The sequence below is a fragment of the Lineus longissimus genome, chromosome 1 (genome assembly GCF_910592395.1).
Source record: "Lineus longissimus chromosome 1, tnLinLong1.2, whole genome shotgun sequence".
In the NCBI taxonomy this organism is placed as follows: Eukaryota; Metazoa; Nemertea; class Pilidiophora; order Heteronemertea; family Lineidae; genus Lineus; species Lineus longissimus.
The window spans coordinates 4,114,558-4,133,905 of NC_088308.1; the positions used below are offsets into that span (position 1 = coordinate 4,114,558).

The following is a 19,348-nucleotide window of genomic DNA, read 5'->3' on the forward strand; positions in this document are numbered from 1 at the left end:
GTTAATTGCCCAAACTCGCACATTGACGGTGACATTGTGGTTGTGACATTGTCCTTGTCTTGACTTGAGGCTCTGAGACAAAACACCAGGATTTTCTCAGAATGTAGTCTTGTCGGTCTGGACCATTTTAAATGGATTACCATCTATCATTTTAAAGGTCTGAGCCTTCAACGGTGACCTCGATCACGACACCGCCTATGGCCTAGATAGCAAAGATTAAAGAATGTGGGCCGCATAGGCTCTACGGGTATTTGTATTGGCAATATCAGATATGGGTCCATATACCATTGTATTGTATATGGGTGTAATGTGGGTTTCGTACAGGCAAATATAGGCACATTTTGCATGTAGGTTTCATATGGGGACCAAGTGAGCAGATTTGGGCTCACTGTTGCTGAGCCTCACTGGGTGTCACATGCATGTGGGCCCCACATGGGATATCGCATGGCATGGGCAACCTGGGCTGATTGTTCAGATCAACTATATCTTATATTAATTTTGTTGTAATTATTATGCTCAAAATCAATTAATGAAAATAAAGATGAGGGTATTATCAACCAAACAAGGGCAAAGGAGGTGTAAGTTAATTGACTGATTGTGGTTACTAGGCTCAAAATGGATTTAAGTGTTTCAGAATGCAAACCATGGGCATAAAACATCACAGAAACATCAGATCCTAAATCTTTTCACAATTTGGTACTGGTGGTTTGCCAATGAAGACATCAAGGCTTACTCCAGATATTTACCCCTTACACGCTGTGGAGAGGTGAGTGCCCAACTCATCTCACCCAGGGGCTGCTGGTGAAAACTTGCACAGTTAGGGGATTTTTATTCAGAAGCAGTACCTCGTGCTGAAGGTTAGGCCTATGCTGTAAAACTGAAGAGAAGAAATGAGTTCTAAAGGCCAATGTACACCTGTCACACATATCATATGAAAAATACCATTCAATGAACCCAAAAGGAAGTCCATATAGAACCCATATAATACCTACATATGCCCAGTTTGCCCACATGGTCCCCATCCGAAAACCCGGGTGCATATTTCACATTGGGTCTGGGTGCAAGGTAGAATGTCCACCATCACCCAAGGAATTGATCACATTCCTGATTCTCTCGGCTTTCTGGTCCTCAATGAAGATGGTGTTGTACTTCAGTGTAAGTTTCTGGCTGATTTGTGAAGCCTGCAAGAGCATAAGTGATAAACATGATTATCCACTGAATCCGGCCCACTCAGTCTATTCAGCTTGTTTCTTTCCATTTACAGACTGACCAGAAGACATGGCAGTAAAACAGAAATTAAAAGATCCAAATGTATGCCGAGTCTTCTTCTCCTCTCCGTTTCTTGGGATGGAAAAAGAAAGAGAGGAGCTGACGAAGCTCTACTTTCCCAAGCTTCGCCATTTATGCAGTTCGAAGGGAATACAATTTGCTGCAGTTGACATGAGATGGGGTATTACAGAAGAATCCTCCCAATCTTCTAAAACCATCGAAATCTGCCTCAGGGAACTCGATAGGTCGGATATTTTTGTTGGCTTTTTTGGACAGGTATGGTATTTTGGGAGGATGGCTAACATGAATCTATATGTAATTCCAGATTTTTCCCATATTGCACTGAGTAGAGAAACTGAGATAAAGGGTTGGTTCTACATCAATTAACACATGAAAACTGTTTTTCATGCTATCATCGCATGTTCTTGAAATAGAACTGTGTTCCAGTAAAATCGGTGGAACAATTTTGACTCCTCATCGATTCCATTATCGGAATCCCCATGTTGAATCGGATTCTCAGGACTTAAGAAATGTCAATTTCTCTTGCTATTTCAGAGGTATGGCTGGTGTGGTGTGAATGATGATGCACTGCAAGAAAACTTCAATGTTGCCCTCCCCCACTTTCCGTGGTTGGATAAGTTCCGAGACAAGGGCGTGACAGAGCTTGAATTCCTTCATGGTTTCCTGAATAATCCCGGGGAAAGGCCAGCATGTGTCTGCTTCAGGGACAAGGTGAGGGGTATAAAAAAATCATTATCATAATATCAACAAACACCCTAGAGAATTGGTTTCTCAATCATGCTTGCAAAGTTCCTGAAACGTTCTGACCACTGATCACTCCATCCCTAAGCATGCAGGAATTAGTCATTATAGCCCTGAAATCAGTCATGCAGCTCATCCAAGACACCTAATCTAAATGAGACTAAAGGTGGTGATCACAGTAAATATTTCTTTTTTTCTGTTAACAGCTTGCCCTGATTTGCTAAGGCTATCAAACTGCTTCTTCAAACAAGTTATTTTTTATAGTAGTGATGAACTAATCCCTCTTTCACTCATTGTTATTAGTTTCTTTTAGTGATATGTTCTCTCTTTCTTGCTTGATTAGTAAATCCATGATTGTACTAACATCATGTCATGACTCTGTGAGTCTGAGAGTGTATGACCGGCTAAGAATTGAACCTGGGACCTTCGAGGTGACAGGTGCTGAAATTTTCACTGCACCACTCCAAAGTTGAAGTCATTTCTATGTTTTCCTCTTCTAGTCATGGGATGACAAGTTAAAGGCTCAGGCTGAGGCAAAAGGGGATGCAAGGGGTGCTGCAAAGTATACATCTGAGAATGAACATGCAGTCTTCATGATGAACGACCTCAAGAAGAGAGTGGTAGAAGTTGAAGAAAAGTGCCTCGCTGTTGACATGTCCTACTGTACACCAGAAGAGGTAAATGACATGTAGCTTCCCTGTGGAAAAATGGTTTTTTTTCGTGTAGAGTGCCTGAACTGTAAGTGTTTGCAGTGAAATTTATGCTTGATTGTTTACGATTGTCAGATAGCAGGCCTTGGACAATGTGTTCCTTTTTAACCTGTTTCTACATGTTTTACTTGACTCCCTACCCCAGGCAACTGTAGAAGAGACAAGCTATGCCTAAACTGGCTTTGATTGCCCTTAATTGAGCTACAGAAAATATCCCTTGGAGATTCTGTCAAGATAAATCACCTGATTTTGATGTTGCTTCTTAACAAGTTTTTTTTAACAGGGTGCTAAGTTCATGTTCAATGCCATCTGGAAGTACATGAGTGAAGAATTGCTAGTTGATCCATCAGGCATTGATTTGGAACCATCGCAGCAGCAAAAATTACAACATGATGCATTCTGTGACAGTCATTGCGGTCTCTTTATTGGTGGAAACGACTACATGAATATTCTGGATGTGGCTGTGCATGATGAGGAGTCTAAAGGAATTGTTGTCTTTGGAGAACCTGGGGTCGGCAAATCTGCATTACTGAGTAACTGGATTAAACAGAAGAAGGAGGACAAGGATTTTGGTTTTGTTGGCTCTCATTTCATTGGCTTTCCTGATCAAAGCACAGGTATTTGAAGTTTTATCCTACATGAAAATTATGTTTTTAGGTTTGTTTGATTTCTCCAATCATTCGATACAACTTAGAGTAATTATCATCCTTGAAATTTCGTGAATCAAAATGTATACACTTTTTTGAGGTTGCTAGACCTTTTAATTCTCTGCAACGTGCCTTTCAGATATCAAGAATATTGTCAATCGAATGTCACAGTTGCTCTCCCTACAATACCACAAGGATGGTGATGACGAGTTTCAGTTGAAGGATGAGGTTGCTACGGCAGTAGGCCAGTTTAAAACAATGTTAGATTCTGCTGCTGAGCGTGTTGACCCAGGGAAGAATATCTGCCTAGTGATTGATGGATTAGAGAAGGTAGAAGACAAACGGAAAGTAGGGAAGGTACTGTTAGAAACTTAAAGTTTGTCTTTTAGATATTGAGTGTGGTTTATTGCCATGATGTTAAGGAGGCTGTGCTCCATACATCTCTAACTTCAAGTTCTCTTGTTCTGCAGTAGCAATTTCCAAATCGATTTTACATATACGTGTACTTGTGTATAGCGATTTCCAGATGAAAGCAGTCCATGTTATGCAAATTATAGCCATGAATACTCCCATGACTCTTTGAAAACACTTGATGTACATTTGTACTTTGCTGACTTGTGTGCAATTTTTCTAGCCCTTATATTGGATTCCATCTACCCTTCCACCGAGCGTCTCTGTAATTGTCGCAACGGTCTCTACTGATGTCAGTACGATTCAGGAGCTTGTTGAGGCCAGAGGCTACTCCACATGTAAGATTGAAGGTTTGAACATGGAAGACAAGAAAAAGATGTGCTTGGTAAGTACCAGGGGAGAACTTGTACACTCCCACAAACAGTGGCAAATTCAACCCTGTCCTCCTGACTATTACTTTACTTGACCTTCAAGATTTATTTTGCTCTGACGATGCTGTCATAATTCACCAAAGTGTTACAAAAGGAAAATATTGAATAGTTTTTAATGAAAAACTGTGATGTCTATTGGGAGGAAGGTGTGGACTGGGGATAAACTAGCTTACCCTCCCTTGGCTAAATCATGGGTTGCTGTTTTGAAGATAGTTGTTTTTGTTGAAGAAATGGGAAAAGAATACATATATTATTTGTTTATCTCCTGCAGGGTGTGTTACAATCGAACAGCAAGGATCTCCCAGGCGACCAAATGGACATGATTGTTGCCCCTGAACAGACAAAGAATCCATTGTATCTCAAGGTGGTGATGCAGGTGAGCATTTGAACATTTGACACTTGACTGGAACTTTCCTGAGTCTGTACAGAAAACAGCTCTTGTGTATAACTCTGTAAGGTCCTAGATTTCTAAAAAAGTGTCTTTTTATCTCTGGCTTGGAATGTGGACTCATTATACTGGCCTTCGGCTTTGAATGCAATCGGGGTTTCCTGAGGTGAGGTTGGTAGTGTCTTCCTGTGTCTTTGTTCAGTGGTGGCTCCCATAGTTGTGTGTGGAGGGCATCTCTCTCACAGCCTGCAGCCAGCCGACATGTATAATTCAGCTTTCTCATAGATTGTAAACTTCTGTTTCAGGAATTGTGCGTGGTGGACTACTACAGAAAAATCAAGGGAAAGATTGAGTATCTGTTAACATCAGACAACATCCAGTCATTATTTGATAAATTACTTGAAAGGCTTGAGCAAGATTACAATACGAGTGATCACCCACATATTGTACAGGACGTAAGTATTTTCAAGGCCGGGACCATATTCTTGCTACATCTGCTAACAATATGAGCCATCTGAGTGATCTGACCATTGTCCACTGTCATCATCTATGTCAATCCCAAACAGGCCGGACATATATACCACCAAAGACCCCCATAGCCTAGTTCTTCACACTGCTAGCTACACTTATGTAGCTACTAGCCACACTGCTAGCTACTAGCTACACTGCTCACTTCTTCCTTTTATTTCAGGTTGCGTGCTCTCTGTTTGCCTGCCATTACGGCCTCTCAGAAGAAGAACTCATTGAATCACTAGATATTCCCTCTAATATTTGGATACCACTGCACTTTGCCTTGAACCTGTTCCTCCTACAACACTCGGGGCTCCTTTGCTTTGCCTACTCAGAACTGAGGGAAGCAGTCCATGACAGGTACTTGAAGAGTGTGGAGACGCATGAGAGATATACTAGACAGATCTTGTGGTACTTCTTGATGAAATACAATCAGGTATGCATTGACAATATTTCTATGCATCTTTTTTTATGGGCATTTCAGAGGGAGAATTTTACAATAATATAGGCAACGGATGTTCTCCTCCAGGCCTTGAAACCACACCCTCCAATCTGACTAACTGAACTACACAGCAATCTTTCTGCATGCCGTACTCATCCGTGCACCTGAACTGCAGCACTATGGTTTGTTTGGTATGCGAACAAATCCAAAAGGGGATTAACCAGGCCGCTTTACCATCCCGTGGGTATACATTACAGTATAGTAAAAGACCGGCTTACCGTCCTGCGTGGTTCAAAGTGTTAAATACAACTACTTCTTTCAGAGTCGTGGTGAAAGTCTGAACAGCCTGCCCATGCAGCACGTGGTTCGTGAACTAACCTGGCTCCTCTCAGAAGTGAAGGACTCGAAGGTACTCGGAGATGTCCTCACAGATCTTCGGGTATTCAAACATCTTTACAGGTAAAGGATGCAACGATCTGAATTTTGTACTTAACAGTTAGTTTTTAGGCTGAAAGCACGAAAATTACAATAGTATTTTTGCGTGCCATGGTTTAACACGTACATGTAGAAAGATTCTGCTGTATTTTTTAATGCGTTACATGATCCTGGTAGTCAAATCAATTGATGTGAATTTTGCTCTTTATTTTCTCCCTCTTACTGGCTCTTGTATTGGTATACTACTTAGCATTGAAAGTGAAGAGTAGCCTGATTTATACCTTTTTTTAGTTATGACAGGTATATGGTTCTAGAGTACTGGCAGAGCACAATGATCCCTGGGGACAAGATAGCAGTTGGTTATGTGAAGGCAATGAAACAGGCAGTGGTCGATACTTACGTTGAACAACTTGATGGTTATGAGGAACTAAATCCGGCGTGGACTGTAAGATTTATTTGTATTTCAAGAAATTCCGCATCTGAATCAATATAATGAAACAATTGTAATCTGTGTGAGGCATGAATTTGGAAAATCAGAAACTTTTTAAAAATTGATTAATTAATGCAGGAAGAAAAAGTGGTGTGGGCTGGAATAATTTACTAAAAAAGATTATTCTGGGGATTAATGATTAACAGTCACATTTGCCATCTCTGCAAGCGAGTCACACATTTACTGGAGAGTATCACACATGCTTGAGTGGTTTGCTTAGGAAACTAATGAAATAGTGCTGATATATCTGCAAACCTATAACCTCCTGATTAGAACCACGGAGGGCTGAAAATTTTATTAATTGAAATAATGGGTTTTATTTTGCAGGTTTATAAAGAATACGCTGATCAGTTATTGGCACTTATTGATGGCCTTGCGAGCTTCAAAGGCAGGGAGATACTGCTCTACTATTACCAAGACGTGCTGGTAAGTACAACTTTCATGCCAATGTGTATCGCTGGAGTTTATAGGCATGACTTTTGCCTACACTTCAAAGACTTTCACTGTTTTCCTAATCAGGACACTGTCTCTATTGAGGACAGCACTTGTCAGTCCCGAGGGTGTGCTTAATAGAGAGGTTCTACTGTATTGTTTAAACGAACTAAACTAATACATGTACGTATACAGAGCTTTATTACTTTTATTATCATGTTTTCTTCCTTGTAGAGAAAGGTGAAATTGGACAGAATCGAGAAAGAAGACTTGTTACTGGGGAATCATTACCGTCTTGCTGTTCTATATACTGATATGCACAAGAACAAAGAAGCTGAAGAGCTCTTCACGAGTTTGCTGAAAAAATATGAAAGGTAATCAAGTCCTTTCTCTGCGATTAATTGCGAGGGTACATTTTATCGTAGCGTATTTTTAAAAGACCCATCAGATGTTATGATATTTAGCCAATAAGGTCTTGTTCTTACTAGGATGCAAAAGCTTGATTCTTGTTTTGGGTACCCAAAGTCACCTGTGCTTGTCCGCACCTCGTTTGCTTTCATCACACTGGTGTCACAATACATAGTTTAGTCTTCTTCTTGTAATCAACCCCTTTCCATTATCAGCTCACCATATGATCATTTTCAGAACATTTCAAATAAATATGGCTGGAATGTATAAATTCTTCACATTAAGATGCGACCAGATCAGATTTCGTACAGCTTCTGGATATTTGAATTCTTTTTGCAGGAAATCGATCTCAACTGATGAGCAGAGACTTTCGCTTGGTGATCTCTACCATCTCGTTGGCGTCTTTTACATGAATGCAAAAAAATGGATAGAGGTAATATTTTGACTGCATTTCTTGTTGTGAAAAGGCAAGCACTTGGCTTTCTGCTATCTAGGTTTTAAAAGTGGCGCTGAAAATCCTTGTAAGCTCTGAATGCAGATGGTATCTTAATTTTTCAGGCAAATGAATGGTTTGGGAAGGCTCATGCAATCTATAGGAAGATGACGGGTCTTATATTGGCCAAAGGCGTTTTGTTGAACAACTTGGGAGTAGTCAACCTGGAATTGGCTAACTATGAATCAGCCGAAGAATGCTTTGAGATCTCACTGAAGTTGTATGAACAATATTATTTTGGAGAGTTGCCTCCAGATATCGGTATGGCCATGCAGAACCTGGCCTTGTGTCACAGGAGGCAGGGAAAGAATGATCAAGCAAAGACCACCTATGAAAAGTACGTTGAATTGAAATTTATTGAACTGCTGGCCCCAGTTTCTCAGTCGGCGTTAGAGAGGAACACCAGTGTTTGCTCAACTCTACATTATCTCCATTGGAAAGTTTCATTTGTAATGGTAGCTTTAGGATGAAAAAACACCGTAACTGATCACACCGATTGAGCATCTGGGCCCTGCTGTTTGTTATGGGGTCAAGGTTGAGGGAGATTGTGCATTCACCCTTTTCATTTTCGAGATGATTCTCTTTCGTCATCAGTTGATTAAGGCATCAAATTTTCCTTTCCTCGTCACTGAACTTGATAGAAAGTAACCGAGAACAGAAGACTGTAGAGTCGTTGCCTAGTCCCACATCATATGGCATTGTGAACTTCTATCAAAACTTATGAATATGAAATAATATAAAAGCTTATTAACTTGAAAAAAATTCTTAAATCAGTGAGTTCCCAATTAATGTACTTTTCGTATCAATATTTGCATTACTTTTTCACTTCTGTAGGTGCTTGAAGATAACAAAAGAGGCTCTTGGTTTAAATCATCCCCATGTTGCCAAAATTTACTTGAACCAGGGAATGCTTGCCAATATCGCAGAAGATTTTGGAGAGTCTGAGAGACTGTACAGACTGGCTTTTGACATCTTTAAGGTAAGAGATTTTAAAGAAATTTTGGACAGCTGTATCACTCAGTGATTGTTACATGTAGGTAGTTGAACTAGCTGAGCCATTTCCTCAGCCTCCAGACAGCCAATTTGGCAGCAGCATATCCTGTTTGGTGACATCAAACATCCCACTAGAAACAAAGCTAGTCCATCACCACTTGACAATATGTTCGACAAATACTGCTGTAGTTTTTTTTGCATATACAGTGAAATAAGATAGACAATTATGGTACTTCCATTGTGGACTTATGGCTACAAAGCTTTCTGGAATGAAATTCTTCAATAAATGCATGTGAGTGATAAGATGCTTTTCTTTCTCCTTGAAGGGTCTGTACCCAGCTGATCACGCGGATGTTATCATTGCTCAAGAAAATGTCGCACAGGCGCTGTTGTCCCAGGGAAGGTGGGAGGAAGCCGAGGAGTTGTTTTGGGATGCATGTGAGTATGCTTCAGTTGCAGGATCGACTGTGCTTGCGATCCAATACAATGCACGTCTTTTCACTATGAAATCATAATGGGACTGGGAACCCAACATTTTCCAACAGATTCTTATTCTACAGTGGCGACACGAAGTCCTCAGTGGTCAAATTTCTCTCATTGAATCGCGATATGAAATGATTGTGAGAAGATTTCCCACAACGAGTCATGTCATATGGATTTGTCGCAAAAAAAATCACAAAAGTGTGGTTTTTATTCGAAAAACAGAACGGAAATTATCATTTTTGTCCTGGCCCAGCATCATCTCGTTGCATTATCTTAAAACACTACTCCCATCCTTTAACTTGTTCAATATTGAAATTACTCCTTTACCCTGTTCAATGCTGACATTGCTCCTTTAACTTGTTTAATGCTGATGCTCCTTCTTAACTTTGTGATGTTTCAGTCAGTGTCCTAGTAAAACAGGATCGCATACAGCATGGACTCCCACACATGCAAGCCATGTTTGCTGATCATTACTACCACCTTGGCTGTAATAACACAGACGGTAAGCAGCAGCGAGATCAACTAGAAATGGCGAGGACGATCCTGATAAAGCATTTACCTTACACGAAGTATCCCTTGATGTACCATCGACTCTCCCACATTGATTTGATTCTGCCCCCAGACAATCCAAGAGAACCTCATCTCACCCTTGATGCCGGAATAGAAAGGTTGGTTCTGGGACGGGTTTGACTGTGTAATGATGTGTGATGTCTGTATTACAAAAAATTGCTGTACATTTTGGCATCGATGATCAGAGGGAAAGCCGTTAAACATAGAATGCCTGCTAAAGGGAGAGAATTGTTCACATTGACAATTTCATTAATTACTCATTTTTACAAACAAACATATATGGAGCGAACAAATTCATCATCATAGACACTAGATCCTTCAGACAAAACTGAAGTAAAAGCTTCTACTGGTCTTTACCGGTATGTCCACTATGTGCATCAAAGGACATGGAAGAGGTGTTTTAACCCATAAGTGTTGTAGGCATGAGGGTTTGATCGATATTTTCTACCAATCAACAATTTGAACATAATTGGGTGTGCGGTATTTCAAAGAATGTTGTTATTTGACTTTCAGATTTCCTGATAGTGAGTTGTTAGTGGAAACCAAGTTTAAGAGTGGTATCGCAGAAACAGGAAGTCTGGATGAAGTCTTAGCATTCGCAACCAAAATTCAAGATCATTTTCCTGCCCCGAAAATCCTTCTCCAGTTCATGGTTTGGTTGGAGGATATGCGGTGTCATGACCTGGGTATGGAGCTAGCAAAACACGTACTGACATTGGTTCCGGCTGATAGTCTCTACGAAAGATGTGTCACTGAATTCGAAGATGAAAAACTTCAGGTACACCATATGAAATCATGTAGTTAATTCTCATAGTTTGTCAAATGGTTTCAAAGTTTCAAAATGTATAAATCTTTATTGCTGGAGATTATGAGTAACATTTGAAATATTTACAACATAAACAGTTAGTCTACAGTCAAGAGAATTTAAGGAGTTAAATGATTTTATCCCTTGGAAGGGTGCAAAACCTAGGGGCTCAGGTGTAGTCTTTGAGTGACTAGTGTGCACAGTAAGGGGTCTGGTGTGTGTTTGATTCAGCGATGATCATATTCCTCATACCGGGTGAATAGTTTTGATATACATAGGCAATCAAGGCCATGTATTTGTCTTCTTTTCCCTTTGCAGAAACTCCTTCAGCCTATTATCAACACACTCTCCAATCTCAAGGATTACACCAATGTTTTTCCGTTCGCCCAAAAGCTTGCCGAACTCTTGCCAGATGACATCCAAATCCAAATGTCTTGGTTCAAGTCGGCCGTATTGGTGATGAAGTTTGATGTTGCACGAAAAGCTATAAGCCACATGACAGAGCATTGGGTGGACGATGAACAGGTTCAGAAGGATGTAAGTTATCTTCATCAGACAAGCAATTACTTTGGAGCTAGTCTTCGAATATAGCTCATCAAGCTTAACCTGTGCCACACATCTGCCCATAGCAGGTGTTTGGAGTGTTTCTATAATACATGTACACTTGTTTCTCTATATTTGACATTTCACAGTTAGTTCTTTCAGCCCCTCTGTCATATCAACAAACAGAGTTCTAAGAAAAAGCTTCTCTACCTTTCAGATGATCAACTTTACCAAAGCTGTTGACTGGAGTGAGGAAGAAATGAAAAAGGAACAGTCTGAATCAAACGAAGAAACAGAAGTTGTTGAACCAACTATTTGATCAATTGTAAAGAAGGCCAGTGATGTCAATGTTCTGTAGCTACATTGTAAATAGAAAATACTGCAGGCCTGCTTGTGCAGAAATATGATATGGAAAGAGTGATGGAAATGCATAATTTGAAGCCAGGCTTTTATTTTTATATGTTCCACTTTTACATGTATAGATAGGTCTATCAGATTATAACATTGTTATTATCTTTTATGGAGTAGCCTATTTTAGATTAGAAAACAGATTTATTCTTGCCATTATTGGGAAGGTATGTTTTGCCATATGTCTTGGTTGTTTTTACCCAAGTCATTTATAATTTGTATTGTATTGTGATTACTGTTATTACAGAGATTTTAGCAAGGCATTGTAAGAATACAGACTTGTGATCATGAGTTATTGAACAATGATACTTGTACACTGACTCTGGTATAAGTAACCCAGTTTATTTTGTTAAAGCAGTCTGTGTTTGTCATGCTTGGATATCACGACATTGATTAATTTCACATTATAGTAAATACATGTTTACCCACATTTTGCAATTGTAATATTGATGTGAAAATTTAAAGGCATTGTTTTTTTTTCAAGCACCTGTGTACAAAACTTGAACATTCCATTAGGTGTGAAATATTTTTGTTATTTTTGCCATAACTTCAACTTCCTTGTACATTGTACACACACCTGGTTCAGTGCATGTCCTCCTTTGGATAAGGTGTTCTGTAACCTGGAAAAATTATTACACCATTCATTTAGAAATTACATGTATCCATATTATTATAATAAATGTTTATCAAAAGTTAATATTACTGTTTTTTTATTGCACTTTTATATGAATATAACTATATCTGTGTCAGTGTCGCATTTACAATAATGATGGGGGACAATTGCAAGGATGTGCAGGCCTTGAGAGTGTGCTTAGATCAGTTGGACCATGCCATGAAACTCAAACATTACCTGATAATGTTGTCCCTGAGTTGTACAAGAGTCCTTCTGCCATTGATCCCAGACAACAAGACTCATTGTGAAAGTGCCCACCAGAGTCCTTCTGCCAGTGACCCCAGACAACAAGACTCATTGTGAAAGTGCCCCTATACCAGAGTCCTTCTTCCAGTGACCCCAGACAACAAGACTCATTGTGAAAGTGCTCCTATACCAGAGTCCTTCTGCCAGTGACCCCAGACAACAAGACCCATTGTGAAAGTGCCCCTTTACCAGAGTCCTTCTGCCAGTGACCCCAGACAACAAGACTCATTGTGAAAGTGCCCCTACACCAGAGTCCTTCTTCCAGTGACCCCAGACAACAAGACCCATTGTGAAAGTGCTCCTATACCAGAGTCCTTCTGCCAGTGACCCCAGACAACAAGACTCATTGTGAAAGTGCCCCTATACCAGAGTCCTTCTTCCAGTGACCCCAGACAACGTACAAGACTCAGTGTGAAAGTGCCCCTAAACCAGAGTCCTTCTTCCAGTGACCCCAGACAACAAGACTCATTGTGAAAGTGCCCCTATACCAGAGTCCTTCTTCCAGTGACCCCAGACAACAAGACTCATTGTGAAAGTGCCCCCATATACAGCCAGACTCATTGTGACATTGTCCCTATAGAGCACAACTCATATAAACCAGATTCGTTGTGACAGTGATCCTGAGCTGTACAAGTGGAGTCGTCTTCGCAACAAGACCGACATAGGAAATCATACAAACCACTAAGTAACCAAAACGAAGAAGACATTGTAACCTGCACATGCTAGTTTTTATTGTTATCATCTGGCAATAATACGAAGGGAAATTTACAGTCAAATTATCTAAGAAAGGGATCACTGCAATAATGAATAAACGACAGGCCAGACAAATATGCTCCCAGCGGCCATCAGTTTCAAAGGGTTGGATACATTAGGATGGGGAGCGCTAAACTTATTCCAGGCTGATATTCATGCCATATGATACAGTGGAAATTTCGGTAAAGCGGGTACTCCGAAATGTGCGGGTTTTTTAGTAGCATCTAGCAAACATTTTGGCATCACTCTCTGTATGTATGCCTTAACGACATCTAGTTGGTGGCCCTGAAAGATAGAAATCAAATTTTATTTGCAGAGGTAAAATGTGAAAGAAATCACTTGATAAACTGGTTTACAACACGTTTTTAACTTCTCTTGGAACCGCTCTTCAGTGTGCACGCCGCCCAAAAAGCCTCCGCACACTACGGCAAAACTGCGCTCAGCACTACCGGCGCTCAGTATAAAATGCTTGAGGTGAAAAGGATTCTATTATGTGCTGCTATCACTGCTCAGTGATATTGGTGGTCATGGTCTCTATAGAACCATATATCTTAATCCGTTGCCATTGGGACGAACATATCATCCAGGGGCTAGGGGGATATTGACTGCTGCACAGCCGGGCCATCCAAATTAATATAGAACACCTACCAATCTTGCAGTCAGAACTCTCATCACAAGTTTCAAACTTCTTTCCATTGACTTTCAGCGGTTTCCTTGAGCTCGACTTCTTGTAGGTCTGAATAATGCAAGTAGCCTGTTCACTGAGGAACAACGATTCACGACAATTTTCTGATTTCCCGCAGACTTTAGTGCATTCCTTGTTGTTTGTTTCTACCTTCTTGAACATTTTCTTTTTGATATCTGAAAATAGAGGCGAATATCAAAGTCTTTTTGGAGCAAAATCACACCGGTCCTAAACGTACACTGTCACTACACAGTAAACTCGGTCCATTTCTTTGACAACTTTCTTCAATGGGGATAAGGCCCTGGTAAAAGGCACCTTGTCTTTTCCTAATACAAATAAGTTGGGTTGACTGTAACACTGAATGTGCATATAGGACCAGTGTGAATATTGAAAAGTCGATGATTTAGTCTGAAATAATGTATCGAGCCTTTTTTCTTGACGAGGGCGCATTATAGCCTTCTCCCTCTCCATACGTGTCCCTCTCCGCTTACTCCTCTGACTGATCGATCCTTGCGCCAGGCCATATCATATCTCCTCCAACTTTATTATATTATGACAATGTATGTTCTGTAGTTGCTTTAGGTACTCAAATGCTTGGCTGGCCCTAAATTGATCCCAACTAACTTACATCCGCTAATAGGCTTCTTTGGACCGGCTGGTTGTAAAAAAAGAAAATATTTCCGATTATCTATAAAAATGTCGCACTTTTTAATGAAAATTTTATCATACACGTTTGCAACTTGGGTAAACCTCGCGTGTGAATACATGCCTATGTCTATTTTAGTAACTTTAACAGTATTCATATCAGTGTGAACGATATTATTGAGATTACTGGTATCAATATCAAGAATTAAATTCTGGCTGTGCATATGCAGATTATTTTACTCAAAATTGTAATAGAATACCGTAATGAAGCGTTTTGCATCTAAAATCTTTATTAGCCGTTATAATTCCTCTCTTTTCAGAGGAGCACATCATTATTCAGTATACGTGAAGGTATTATCAAATCAAAGTTTCAAGAAGCTAGCATTGCATTAGTAGCAATGGTTTCGCCGACTTTCTTTTCAAACCGCGAGAGATCACAGAGAAGGAAGAAACGTCTTACGTCTCATTTTGCATCCCGTTAATTCCTGGCAGTTTTCGAAGTCGGGCAGTTTGGCGGTTTTTGTTGTGTACATCATGCATGAGCCGTCAACATAGATGTAGTAACGGCATTTGCCTTTTAGTGCTCGGCATCTGTTGCAGCAGTCTCTTGGGTTGTTTGGTGGAGGTGGCGGCGGTAGCGTCGTGGGTGCACCACCTGCCGGGGTGTCAAACGGCGATTTGTGCTTTTGCTTTTGCATTTTATAGTAACTGCCGTATGCTAAAAGAAACAAAATATATACCGGTACATGTATGTCAAATCACGGTGCAGTCACGAAATGATAGTTCGCGATAGAGCGTTAACGCTCATTTGGCCGTGTAGTAATTGCCAATCACGAATTCGTTCTCTCAAACAATAGGCCTAATCATCTCCGAGTGTATCGCTGGTCACACTCCGGACGCAGTGGACCATGCCTCGTCTATGGGCGGTTATTTCCGCATAAATAGAGGTTGTCTCAAATAGACATTTTATGTCGTGTTATGACTCGAATAGACGTTTGGTGGCGCTCGTTTTAACGGAGACGTACCTGAAATAAACATATTGTGTCGTATCTCAAATAGACATACACTCAAATAGACGTTTGGTGGCGCTCGTATCTCAAATAAAGCGCCACCAAGCGTCTATTTGAGTGTATGTCTATTTGAAAAGCGCCACCAAACGTCTATTTGAGTTATACACAAAAATCAGAAAACACGACAATATGTTTATTTGAGATACGAGCGCCACCAAACGTCTATTTGAGTGTATGTCTATTTGAAAAGCGCCACCAAACGTCTATTCGAGTCATAACACGACATAAAATGTCTATTTGAGACAACCTCTATTTATGCGGAAATAACCGCCCATACTCGTCCCTCACCTTAGAGGAAGGACGATTCAGGATGACGAAATGGACTGCATAGTTCGCTTTGTAGGATCTAAGAGGCAGTTGCATGTGGAAGTACATGTATGCTAATCCAACAAATATAATTATGAATATTTGACGACCATCATTATAAGTGGCAATTTTTGGGGGGGGGGGTCCATTTTATCAGGGCGCCTCTCCCCAAGATGCCAATTACATGTACTATATTTCTTAATTTTTGTCCTCAGATGCGGCCGGAAAACGCCTATTTGGCACACCGAAATTTCAGATTTTTTTTTATGGGAAGGACCCCAACTCTCCCTTCGTTGCCTTGCGGTAAGAGTCAGAGAGCTTTGGGGTAGCCAACGTTGGCCAACGAGATGCCATTATTTATCTGAAGAAAATTTAATCGGGCGCAATAACATGCAGTTCAATTTCTCTAAAATCTAATCTGCGACAAGAGTGAAATCATGCGTTTTAGCTGTAGTCCGGCCAGCGTCTCTCAATTATATTTTTTGTACGGGTATCAACAATATATACCATATGTGATATTGGATACGTACAACTTGCACAGTTTTTAGTACAGTCCTTCGTCGTGGCCGGTGGCTTCGGCGATGAGCCTTTCTTGCAGGAAATTAGGAGACATTCCTGGGTGTCCTTTCGGAAGTAATTGGATGCACAGTCATTCGACTGGTCGCACATCTGGGAACATTGCTGTTCGTTTGCCTGAACTTTCTTGAATATACCTTGTTTGTTGCCCCGACCTGAAAGAGTGGTGTGACTAAAAGGAAAACTCGGCAAGTAATATCACAAATACATTAACATCCAGGCTCCATTTGCAGGCTTCGGCAGCAGTTTGATGATGCGATGTCAAAAAATTGATTGGTCAAGATGATGCATAGGTAAGCTTAGTACATAAATACTGATGTTTTCAAAAACGTGACGATTGTCATGGTCTCCGGAGAGGGCGACTTGGGATCCACCCGGGAATTGGCACAGTGGATTTTCGGATGTATATCTAGAGCACGTATCCGCCGCACAAATAAAACCTCTGACTTCAAAGGGTATTAGAAGCATTCTGTTAGCTATGTGGTATTGACCTACCTTTACATTTGCCTTGTTTCCCTGAAAGCAAGACCCATAAAACGCTGTTTAAAAAAGTACACATTTTTATATTTTTTTCGAGAACTTGAAGTTATGTTTCACTGATGTCTTTTACTAGTTTAAGCACATTTATACCTTGGCTCTTCTGAAAGCGTTCAGCAACCATTTTCTAATCAGCAGCTTACCAGTAACGATTATATCCATAACAAAATCACAGGTAATTAACCAACATATTCATTGAAGAGAAAACCCCGCAAGCACCCTAAAATACTGTTTTATAAGGTGTACTTGTACTTACAACAGTAGGCGAATCTGTTTCTGCTAAGGGGCCTGAAGCCGGCTGCCCCTTTTGCTCCACCCCTGGTGAACAATAGGCAGTAAGTCCCATCATAGATGTATTTGAAACACTTGTCCGCATTGGTGCATCCATCCTTGCACGCAAACTTGTTAGGGGTCTTCATCCCGAATGGGGCGAACCATCGATTACAGCCTCGAAAAGATGAAACACACGCATGCATTAGCTTGTTTCCAGGCCAGGGGGTGCAACACCACTGACGACTTGATTTCAAGTTGTTCGATGGACATCATTTCATCCAGCAACCTTGACGACAAGGTTTTCCCCTCGGACACGATGATAAATGATATTCTTGAACGTTAGTGACAACCAGAGGCAAATCTGTACGATATCAGTTTCGAAGTAGGCCTAACTCGTGTTCAATTTGTAGTCATTTTCATTTATAGTTTGGTTCAAGATGTTGAGAAATGTTGCAAATAAATAGCTCTCATTTTTCGACATCTTGAACCAAACGATAGTGTTCGAAGATGATGGACATGTTCTCATGTTCCAGCTCTGTTGTTGGAAAGCCGGTGCTAACACGATGTAAACCAATTCGTAACGACTCGCCCAGTTCGTCGGGGTTGCGAACCAGACGAAGTTACTTACATTTTACTGCTTCTACGGCCGAATAGTCGATTGCTAAATGAAGGAAAAGAGTGGTGAGATAACTTATATCGCATGAAAATTGGAAGTTCGAACCGCATACAACAATTGCGGCTTTCCTTGATCAGAAGCACGAAGTAACCAAGCTAACGCTTATGTCCCTGTTATTAACATTTCATGGTGCAGCATTTTAAGAATTAGGATCTCTTGGAGTGAAAAACTTAAAGGAATTCCATTACCTACCGATAATTACGACAAGGGCAATAAGGAGGCATGATAGCGACCCCATGATTCCTGCATACGTTCAAGGACTGCTTATACGCTTCCTTGGAAAGTGCTGGGGGAACTGGGCAAGATTCTTTTCAGTCAGGTGGACATTTGAAACCTTTCTTAAATGAATTAACCAATCAAATGCATCCACGTCGTTCATATTAATGGCATCAATATGAGACGTTTCGAGAAATTGATAGTTAATTGGCCTGCTGTTCATTGTAAATACTATATAGGATAAAGTCACCCTTCGGGCCCAATGTTTAAAAGCACAAAATGCAAGTTATTTGAAGATGTTCTTTCAGTTCTGTTGACGTTAAGGCTTAATGACCCCGTTAAAGTTAACACGGTTAAAAAAATAACAGATATAGCCCTGTTTACTTGCTTGCTCATCCCAGGCAGCCCATGGCTGAAATCAATACGTTTGGGTGCCGTAGTGTTGCTTTTATAAAAGTCACGATAGGCCTACTCGTGCCGGTAATGCCATTAGTGACGATTTTAGTGTATCAGTGCCTGATGAAACTTGCCTTAAGCTATACAACTGCCATCTTAATAATACCATTGAAAATGTATAAAAACTTTTTGCTAAGAGTAGCCTAATATGACTTCATCCGGGTTAAAACTGATAGACGTTAGGAGGATGCATGCGCAGCCTGCATGGGTGATGATTATTATTTATATTTTTTAAACGTACCAACTACTATCTTGAATCTTACTTTCTCGCTTCTCCATTCGCGTTCCCTTCTTCATATTCATCTCAGAACTCTCTTGGTGCCCGGTGTAACACGGGTGTTTTGTTTCTCAGTCTTCACCTCCTTGTTTGGGAACGCTAAAATACAGATTAACACGTTATCAGAGTTTTCCCCTGCTGATGTCACATTACACTTGGCTTTTCTGCACAAAAGTATATGTTTGCTCGTCGTCCTTATTCGTATCACCCATTGTCTCATGATTTCTATGATCTCTAGCAGCTTATTGTATGGAAACAACTGAAATATGGGGAATCACCACAGAAGTTACATCGGAATATATACCGGAGATTTTTGACGTATTATCATG

The 19,348-nt window shown here is 40.5% G+C and overlaps 2 protein-coding genes across 3 annotated transcripts; one reads left to right on the forward strand and one right to left on the reverse strand.

Moving 5' to 3' along the window:
- Positions 1-16: 16 nt before the first annotated feature.
- LOC135485657 (nephrocystin-3-like) lies at positions 17-12,327 on the forward strand. Of its 2 annotated transcripts, none has more exons than XM_064767983.1 (22): positions 17-157; positions 1,265-1,545; positions 1,825-2,001; positions 2,532-2,708; positions 3,025-3,358; positions 3,528-3,745; positions 4,023-4,184; positions 4,502-4,606; positions 4,924-5,073; positions 5,310-5,564; positions 5,893-6,029; positions 6,297-6,450; positions 6,823-6,921; positions 7,162-7,301; positions 7,675-7,768; positions 7,894-8,165; positions 8,663-8,807; positions 9,148-9,259; positions 9,705-9,972; positions 10,388-10,652; positions 10,998-11,216; positions 11,440-12,327. In XM_064767983.1, the coding sequence occupies exons 2-22, from the start codon at positions 1,279-1,281 to the stop codon at positions 11,539-11,541; spliced, it is 3,852 nt and encodes a 1,283-aa protein (XP_064624053.1). In that variant the 5' UTR covers positions 17-157; positions 1,265-1,278; the 3' UTR covers positions 11,542-12,327. The 2 variants fall into 2 exon arrangements, with proteins under 2 accessions (XP_064624053.1, XP_064624063.1); XM_064767993.1 differs by having other exon boundaries at positions 18-157; positions 1,265-1,311.
- Positions 12,328-13,255: 928 nt separating this feature from the next.
- LOC135498018 (uncharacterized) lies at positions 13,256-18,381 on the reverse strand. Its single transcript, XM_064788137.1, has 9 exons — positions 18,263-18,381; positions 18,023-18,055; positions 17,378-17,569; positions 17,080-17,100; positions 16,539-16,739; positions 15,093-15,350; positions 14,616-14,642; positions 13,951-14,163; positions 13,256-13,587 (listed from the first exon to the last, which is right to left on the reverse strand). Exons 1-9 carry the CDS (start codon positions 18,306-18,308, stop codon positions 13,565-13,567), a joined length of 1,014 nt encoding a protein of 337 aa, XP_064644207.1. The 5' UTR covers positions 18,309-18,381; the 3' UTR covers positions 13,256-13,564.
- Between the last annotated feature and the right edge of the window lie 967 nt (positions 18,382-19,348).

Excerpts from the sequence above, each read along its gene's own strand:
- LOC135498018 (XM_064788137.1), bottom strand. The coding sequence starts at position 18,308 with ATGGGGTCGCTATCATGCCTCCTTATTGCCCTTGTCGTAATTATCG. Across the intron at positions 17,570-18,022 it reads GGCCGTAGAAGCAGTAAAAT|GCTGTAATCGATGGTTCGCC; the intron begins GTAAGTAACTTC and ends CATCTTTTCGAG. Across the intron at positions 14,164-14,615 it reads AAAGAAGCCTATTAGCGGAT|ATATCAAAAAGAAAATGTTC; the intron begins GTAAGTTAGTTG and ends CTCTATTTTCAG.
- LOC135485657 (XM_064767983.1), top strand. The coding sequence starts at position 1,279 with ATGGCAGTAAAACAGAAATTAAAAGATCCAAATGTATGCCGAGTCTTC. Across the intron at positions 4,185-4,501 it reads ACAAGAAAAAGATGTGCTTG|GGTGTGTTACAATCGAACAG; the intron begins GTAAGTACCAGG and ends TATCTCCTGCAG. Across the intron at positions 8,166-8,662 it reads GCAAAGACCACCTATGAAAA|GTGCTTGAAGATAACAAAAG; the intron begins GTACGTTGAATT and ends TCACTTCTGTAG.